General features: G+C 47.4%; 1 protein-coding gene across 1 annotated transcript; it reads left to right on the top strand.

Moving 5' to 3' along the window:
• Positions 1-2,659: 2,659 nt before the first annotated feature.
• GIMAP1 (GTPase, IMAP family member 1) lies at positions 2,660-7,925 on the top strand. Its single transcript, XM_061198292.1, has 4 exons — positions 2,660-2,683; positions 3,534-3,767; positions 5,973-6,021; positions 6,941-7,925. The coding sequence occupies exons 1-4, from the start codon at positions 2,660-2,662 to the stop codon at positions 7,873-7,875; spliced, it is 1,242 nt and encodes a 413-aa protein (XP_061054275.1). The 3' UTR covers positions 7,876-7,925.
• The last annotated feature ends 903 nt before the right edge of the window (positions 7,926-8,828 follow it).

The following is an 8,828-nucleotide window of genomic DNA, read 5'->3' on the forward strand; positions in this document are numbered from 1 at the left end:
TAATGTTTAATCTTTTGATTATGAGCCATATTTTCCTGACTCTTCATAAGTCACATAAATTTGTATTGCAGACAATAAAACTGAAGTCTAAAGCTTATGTTTCCCCGGGTTTGGTTTATTTTATGGATAGTGCAAGTTCATTTATCTGTCTAGTGATTACACTGATCACATCATTGGCTCCAAAGCTTGAGTTGAAATGAGGATGAGCCACCATTAAATCGATTAAGTTCACTTCTGATTCATACTACACATAACAATCTCCTATCTAAGCAACATTTTATCTAATCAACATTTGAACTGAGAAAGGTGTAAGGCTCTAATTTTAAATGGCTTTACTTCACTAGCAGGGCCTAATGGGATAGAATAATTTCTCATTATTTTCTTGACCCTTCTCCATTGCTGCTTTCTTAGGAAAAAAATATTGTGATGAGAACGGGAGGAGTTTTCCAGATAGACAATTTACCGTTGTCTTTAGAATCATACAGATTCCAACCTATTTAGATAACCCACATTGTTGTCAAATGATCATCTGACTTCTTCACTCTGCAAAATCTGTCTGTGACAAGCCAACACCTCCAAATATTTATATCCACACCAAGTACTTACCCCAGGTATAGAAGGCTCCCCAGCTCTCTCCTCACCTATAAAGGGCCCTTTTATATCTAGAATTCAGTTCCTCGGTGCTTCCTTGCTTCCACCATCCTTTGACATAGAGAAGTATATTTTCATTCTGTCCAATTCTTGTTGTCAGTGTGGAAGCTGAGGGCTTTTAAACCTTTCTCCAACTTAACCAGAAGCAAAAAGGTCCCCCATTCTAATGGATTCTTTTTCTTTTTCAGACTTTCTGCAGTTTGTCTTTAATAACAACACACTTTCCAGCTATCATTCCACTTTTCAAATATTTGTACTTCTTTCCCCTTGATGGTTCCAGAATTATAAGGACTTTGGTGTTCTATTCTCAGTCCTTTTTTCTTCATATCCTACACATTTAATCTGAGTGTTTTTCCCCATTCATTTGCTGTTTTCTGGCATGCTGGTATTTCTTCAAATAAACCCCCAAGTCCTTTATCTTGGTCTTTTATTAACTGAAACTCATCCTAGGTTCTCATACAAGTCTAGGTTTGTGAGAACGTTTGCATCTCTCTCACTCGGAACTTTTATTTTATTTCTTTCACTCCAGTGTCCCATTGTACATAACATTGGAATATGAAACACACAACATTTTAACTTCAATTTGGCTTATAAACTTCCATCTCCTTTTATGTTATGCTATCAAACTAGGAAGCTTGCCCTGGTGCTTGTCCTATGAAACTGAATCCTGGATGACACCTACCTCACTGGTACTTCTAACAAGTAAACCTTGGTGGCCACAACCTCTCTCTCTCCCACAAAAAAGAAAGTAGGATCTACATGACACTAAAATAGTCCTTCTAAATGCTGGTGCATAGTGGGGCCAATGTCTTTCAGATAGTCAATATTTGATTGAAGATGTATTTCCCTATAATCTCCTCTCCTGAGATGATATTTGAATAGTGCTTATTCCTTTGTAGCCCTGGGGATGCTGATAGTTGAGCTCTTGCCATATCTAGAAAAGGCAGGGAGACATCAGGCATGAAGAATGATCCCAGAAGGTTTGAACTTATTATTCTCTTCTGAAGGTCTGTTCAGGAAGGATGTTTTCCATCTGCATAATTTTTACTGGATTTATAAGGACAGAGAAGAAAATGATAAACATGCAAGTCTGAAAGGAGAAGAAGGAAGCATGGAAATAGGGAGGAGAGGAAGCAGGAGCCCTGGATGGTTCTGAGACCCAGGAGTCTCAGGGCCTTGGCCTTGGATAGGTTTCCACAACCGATGGCAAGTCGGAGAATACCAGGGGACCAAGCCCAGAGACAATGGCAAATAACCAAAAGCTAATCAGAATGCAGAGGAAAATGGAGACAGTTACTTTGGGGTAGGAAGGCGATCCCAGAAAGCACTAGTAGGGCCGTGGGAATGTGAGACAGGGAAGGGAAAGGAGCCGCCCCAGGTTGTGTTGTTGAGCACGTTACCACTGTAGGCAATGGTGAGGGGGTTCCCACCACAGACAACTGGGTCTCCGTCCTGCCGGGGACCACAGCAGTTAGTCCAGAATATACCTCAGAGTTATCCCACTTGGTGGGCAGTGCACAATTTAATAAGTAAGGAAACTGGGGTATTTATCCCCTAACTTCTCACTGTCACAGATTGCGGTCTGCTCCTGGGGACCTTAGCTCTCTGATGACTAGCCAAGCATCCTCTCATAACTAGGTAAATCCTCAGGCAGAGAGTCATAACTGGTAGAAGGAAGACACCACATGCGTGCATGAGAACACTGAATGGCAAGGAGATGTCAAAGAGGCACTGAAAGCATCTTCATGAAAGGTACATGTTGGGTGTCAAAGATTTAGTCAAGACTGGTCTATGTGGCTTGGACTAGGGTGAAGCCAGTGAGGAGCCATATGCACCTCAGTCTTAAGGAAGTACTCACTCCCAGGGCCATTCACCTGTAGGGTTGGCACTTGAGAGACCTTGGCAGTGAGTGCCTCCTTCAACTTTGTGCCCTGGACACCAAACTTGCCTCACACTAGTCCTGGCCCTGCTGATCTAGTGGGAGAGTGAGAGACTCCTGGCTTCAACGATGCTGAATGGAAACAATGGGAGTGTCAGTCACTCGAGAGATTCTGTACCTGAAATAAAGAATGGAAAATAGTGGAAGTTGGGTCTCTTTCCTACCTGAAAAAATGGGCTGGAAAGAAAGAGATGAAAAAGCAGGCCCCAGTCAGTAGATTAGGGCTCAGGACAGCCCTCCTTCCCACACACAGGGACAGTCAACTCCAGAAAGTTTGAGTTAGGTTGGTGACCTGACCAGTCCTAGGGCCAGTCCTTTTGTAGCCTGTTCACCACACCATTGGCTCTTTTGCTGACCTCACTCTCACGGCCCTCTTGAGAGAAGACAGAATAACTAGAATTGGTGATACCAACACAGATGACCAGACTAAGCCTCCTCATAAGGCTAATTTAGGAATTGTGTAAAGGTATCCATCCTCAACATACCGGCTAGCTTCAAGTCCTTCAGTAGCTGAGACTTCCTTTCTCAGATAAAACTCTGCTTCTGGATTTTTCTGACAGACTGGACCCCAGAGGAGCACTGGCCACATGGATGTCCAGTCAATGGACAGCTGTTGAGAAAAGCTACCATGTTCTTTGTTCTGGGGCAGGAGGCTCTCTGGACTTATTTGATATGGGGAAAAAATGCCTACAGGGTAAAAAGTCATCGAAGATTAGATCACTAAACAGTTCTAGAAGGAGAGTCAGGCCTCGGGGTCCTACAACACCCTTCCCTTCCTCAGGTATGACAAGATATTTGGTATCGAGGGGCCCTGCTGGAGACACACACCACATGAGTCACAGCAGGAGGGAGGTTTTGTAAGAGAAATGCTTTAAGCCCACAATGAATGTTCCTGTCTCTTTAAGTCGTCACCACCGCCTAACCCTCCCTCTGCGCTTTCCAGAGCTCTGAGTCTCAAAGGCCTGAGACTTCCTCTGTGCACACTGGGAGAAAACAGCCTGCCGCACTCACAACCGAAGGGAAAGCAGAGATCAGGGCTTTCTCAGATCACCTGTCAGAGTCTGTCACCAGGAAGGGCGAGCCCCGGCAGGGGACAGGAGCTGCGACCAACCAGAAGGAACATGGCTCTGAGAGCGTTTACTGTCTGAGCACCTGGGTTCCAGCAGGCACCATGCGGGTAAGTAAGAGCCGGAGCCATTAAGATGGGGCGTCCAGATCTGTAAAGATGTCACAAGTTTCCAGTAGAGGAAGTTCAAAAGAAGGTTTAGGAGCCTCTTCTCCAGTCTGGAGGACACACATTCCTGTCTCCTTCCACACTCCCTCCATACAGTAAGAGAAGTGTGTGCTGGAACCACATCTAGGAATAAAATACATTTTAAAAGGCATTCAACATTGTCCAAACGGCATTTTCAGCACAGGCAGAAGATATTTCTGTGGCCCCCAAAGCAGTCTAACTTCAGAGCAACTTACAAAGTGGTGAGTCAGGATACCATCAGAATTCACCCCCCAGATTCTCCCTCTCCCCTCTGTCCACAGGAGGGGACCCTCAAGAAATTTAAGAGGTCCAGAACTAGGTCTTCAACCCCTCTCCCTGCATGACCCCTTACGTGTCTGCTCCCTAATTCAGGTCTCTCCCACGCCAGCTGCAGGGACACCTCAATTTCATCATCTGTACAGTGAAGGGGTCTGAATAAATAGCTCATTTCCAAACTCTGATTTGTGGACCGATTACGTCAGATACATCAGGTTCATAAATCGGAATTTCTGAGCATGGTCCCCCCAGAATGGACATTTTTAAAGAACACTCAAGTAATTCTGAAAAACAGCAAGTCTGAGAGGCACTGAACTACATGAACTTTGAATTTTCAGAGTATTCCGAATACAGGACTCTACATGTTTTACGTAGTTCAATAACTAAGAACCATTTGTCATCCCAGATTTCAGTGGGAGCTCACCTCCTTCTTGAAAATTATTTTAAATGATTTTAACCCCCATTTCAAACTATACGGAAAGTCCAGTCACCTACTCGAGAGTTCTGTGGATTCCCTGTAACTCACTTCCTCATTTCCAGCTTTGGCTAAATTTTTCTTCTTGCCTCTGAACCTTGTGGCTCTTTCTTCATTTCTGCTCTGGTGTCAATTATGGGAGTTTGTTGATTTCTAGACACAAAATAACTAATCACATTATGTGATTTACCCCTGGGGTAAACTTTACAGAAAGCTTTGGGTGGGGTGTAACGGGGGACAGCGGCAGGAGAGTTACTGCAGAAACACCGACAGCTTTGGTTTGAGTTCTAGGCAAACCTGCCATCTGAGTCCTTTGGCCAGAGACAGGTTATTCAGCCAACCTCTCCCTTTGCTTTTGCTTCGTTGTTGGTGCCAGTAGGGGGAGAACACAGTTACTTGTAGGAACCAGGTGGGCGACATGAAGAGGTAGAATTTGAAATGGACGATGAAGTACAGACAGGACTCAGGCAGAAATGTATGGTGGGATGAATGGTCCTAGGAATGAATGCACAACGTGGGTTGGAAAAGGCCCTGAAATCTGCTGTTTGTGGAGGGGCTGACTGGGGAGGGGATTAGGTGGAAATGAGGCTGGAGTAGACGGAGGAGAGACTGTGCTCTCGTGCTCAGGCGCTCGTGTGATCAGGCAAACTTGACCACAGAATGTTTAATTGTATTAAATAATGTTTGAGTGGGTAAGATCACTTTACCTTGAGAAGCCTCAGGTTTGAGGCAAGAACATAAAGAGCTGGAGGGAGCATCCCAGGTTCACCATATGTAGACATATTAGGACGAGCCAAATCATGTGGTTTTCTGAGAGCACGAGCTCTCCAGACCAGTTTGGGAAATACGTCTGTTTTCCGATTTCCAAAAACAAAATTCCAATTTTCTTCTTGTTTGTTTCCCAGGCCAACAACCCTAAGGTAGGTCCTAAGTCAGTAAGCAAACTTTCTTGTTCTCAGGGTTTTCCAAAGCTCCCCACCCCACCCCCAGCTGCTGAATCTCCGGGGAAAACTTATTTTCTACAACCTACGTCATTGACATAGAATTACCTGGGAAAATGAACATCAAAAGCTTACTCATTGACATAGAGTAAGTGTTGTCATCTCCCCTCTGCTCTGTGCATTTCGAGGCCCTGAAAAGACAGCACAAGCTCACCAAGTGTTCTCACAGTATCGTCCCAACCCCAGACCAGGCTCTTCCACTGTCTTCCCTAAATTCTGATGGTCGGAGAGGGCAGGAATTATGACATTTTAACTGTGGTGTCACCAGCATTTTGGACTTTGCCTGACACATAGTAGGTAGTTTTACCTATGAATGAACGAATGAATGAGTGAACGAATGAAAGACTAAATAAATTGTGTTGGGGACACTTTCAGGGAATCATGAGAGGACAGAAGACAGCAAGAGATGAAGAAAACGCCTATGGTAAGAACATGCCTCACAGCGCGTGTTTGCCCCAGGTGTGAGCTCTGGGTAGTAAGGGGGATGGGCTAACTCAACACTGAGCAGAGAGAAGCCCCAGAGGTTTCTCGATGCTGGGATGAAACAGCAAAGAGCCCTGGGACTGGCATTTGACCTAGATCTCTGCCCCTGACCTGCTGTGAGATATTGAGTTCTTTGACTAACCTGCACCTCCGTCCGCAAGGTAAAATGAATAAACCTCCTCTGATCGCCACAGAAGGGGATGTAGAGGGAATCCAACTGTATACTAGAGGGAACATGATTCACCAGGTAGAAGGTGTTAGGGAACAAGGATGGAGGGTTAACCAGGTATCTTATTAGGCAGCAGGTTTAAGAGAGAGGAGAGGAAGAGGAGGGCAAGAGGGAGGGAAGAAGAGATGGTCTCATCTTATCCTCCCAACAGCCCTATGAGGACAGCGCTACAGTATTGATCCCATTTGTGCAGAAGAGCTTTAGCGCTTAGATTAAGCAGCTTCCCAGGGTTACACGGCTGGCAGGGGGTGGGGCTGTGATTCAGACCGAGGGTGTGGGACACCAGACAGCCCTGGTGGCCAGGCCCACGGCCCCTCCTGCCTTTCTTCAGTGGCAGGGTATCTGGGAATGTATGGCAGAGGCCACAGAAGTTGTCAAATAGGGAGCAGCTCTGCGCAGTGTGGATGACAGGTCATGTCACGCGAAGTAATGGCCTGTATCATACAGGGGTGTCCTCTACAGAAACGTTCACCAGGTGCTGGAGCACCTACAGGTGCATGTGTGACGTCAAAGAGGGAAGAAATAGACGGGTAGAGATCCCCCGGAGCTCACAAATCTCCGACCAGGGCACTCAGTAAAGGTTTGGTCCGAAAAGCAAAAGCCGAAGCACTCTGCTCTCCTTTGTCCAAAGGCGTCCAGGGGACTCGGGTACCGGGATATGTGCTTTCAGGTTCGGGAGCTTACACATCATTGGTGCTCACAGGTGTAGAAGCCGACGAGTCTGCCCTGCAGGAGCCCAGGCTGCGGCTCCTCCTGGCTGGGAGGTCAGGGACTGGGAAGAGCGCCACGGGAAACAGCATCCTGGGCCAGAAGCGCTTCCTCTCCAGGCTGGGGGCGATGTCGGTGACCCGGACCTGCGCCGCGGGCAGCTGCAGGTGGGCCAAGTGGGTGGTGGAAATCATTGACACCCCAGACCTTTTCAGCTCCGAAGTCTCCCAGACAGACCCGGGCTGCGCGGAGAGAGGCCGCTGCTACCTGCTCTCGGCGCCGGGGCCCCACGCCCTGCTCCTGGTGACCCAGCTGGGCCGCTTCACGGCCCAGGACCAGCAGGCCTGGAGGGGGGTGAAGGCGCTGTTCGGGGACGGCATCGTGACGCGCACCATCGTGGTCTTCACCCACGAGGAGGACCTGGCTGGGGGCTCGCTGCAGCATTACGTGCGCGACACCGGGAACCGCGCGCTCAGGGAGCTGGTGGCCGAGTGCGGGGACCGATTCTGCGCCTTCGACAACCGAGCCGCCAGCGGGAAGCGGGAGGCGCAGGTGATGGCGCTGATGGGGCTGGTGGAGGAGCTGGTGACGGACCACGGCGGCGCCGCCTACACCAACGACGTGTACAGCCTGGCGCAGGCCCTGGGCGGCGCGGACCCCGCGGAGAGGCTGCGCAGGGTGGCGGAGCGAGTGGCCGTCTGCGCGCAGAGGCGGCGAGAGCGCTGGCCGCTGGCCTGGCTGTGGCGGTGGCCCAAGGCCCCGGGGACCTGGTGTAGGCTGGGCGTGTGCACCCTGCTGGGCGCCCTGGTCCTGCTCTGCGTGCTCTACAGGCACCGGCCAGAGGCCGTAACAGGGTGATATTCAGTCTTGCAGGTAACCTGGCAAGAAAGGAACTGAACACTTGGGTCTGAAGGGGGATTTCAAAGGAATCAGAGTTTTCAAGAGTTTCATGTTTCCTCCAGTAAACAGTTTTAAAATAAAGTTTACAATTTTAAAACGTCCTTAAAACGTGTTAGTTAGCTTGATGTTTTGGTCCTCTCTTGAAAAATAGTGGAATGACTGGTGTTTTTTAGTAGAAAATGGATTCATAGCAAAGGGAAAACAGCTATTTTTATTTTGAGCTTGTGTTTGTTTGTTTGTTTAGACACTGCCTTCCTCCCTTTGGACTGCTATTAAAAAACAACAACAAACACAGACTGGGTGGCTTAGAGACAACAGACATTTATTCCTCACACTTCTGGAGGCTGGAAGTCCAAAATCATGGTCCGGTTTGGGGGAGAGCCCTCTCTGAGATTGCAGACTGCCAACTTCTGGCTGTGTCCTCACCTTGATGGAAGGGGCACTTTGGCAAGGGCACTAATCCCAATCATGAGGAATCTACCCTCATGACCTAATAACCTCCCCATGACCCCATCTCCTAACACCATCCTCTCCAGATTAGGTTTTCAACACGTAAATGCTGGGGAGGGGGACACAAACATTCAGAGCATAGCCTGCACTCTCTCTTCCTGATATTTTCTAGTTCTTATGGGTAGATATCTCCCTTCAGTGATCCTTGTAAATTTTTATTATCATCAAGGAAAGAGATGTCACAGTCATACATACTAATGTTTACTTCTGATACATCGGTTTATTTACCAGTACAATAGCTTAGTACCAAGAAGTTAAATGTAACTACACTGAAAATAACACAGTTTCCAACTTTCTAGCATGTATTATGGTTCATGTTTGTCCAAAATGAAGTAAGATTTGGGGAAAATAACATGCAATGTCTTCAATGTAGTTATCTATCTGGATTTTTAAATAATAAT

This window comes from Eubalaena glacialis, chromosome 8, assembly GCF_028564815.1.
Source record: "Eubalaena glacialis isolate mEubGla1 chromosome 8, mEubGla1.1.hap2.+ XY, whole genome shotgun sequence".
NCBI classification, from domain to species: Eukaryota; Metazoa; Chordata; class Mammalia; order Artiodactyla; family Balaenidae; genus Eubalaena; species Eubalaena glacialis.

Coding starts and splice junctions, on each gene's coding strand:
- GIMAP1 (XM_061198292.1), top strand. CDS start 2,660: ATGCTGAATGGAAACAATGGGAGT. Junction 2,684..3,533: donor TGAATGGAAACAATGGGAGT/GTCAGTCACTCG, acceptor TGCGCTTTCCAG/AGCTCTGAGTCTCAAAGGCC. Junction 6,022..6,940: donor AGATGAAGAAAACGCCTATG/GTAAGAACATGC, acceptor CTTTGTCCAAAG/GCGTCCAGGGGACTCGGGTA.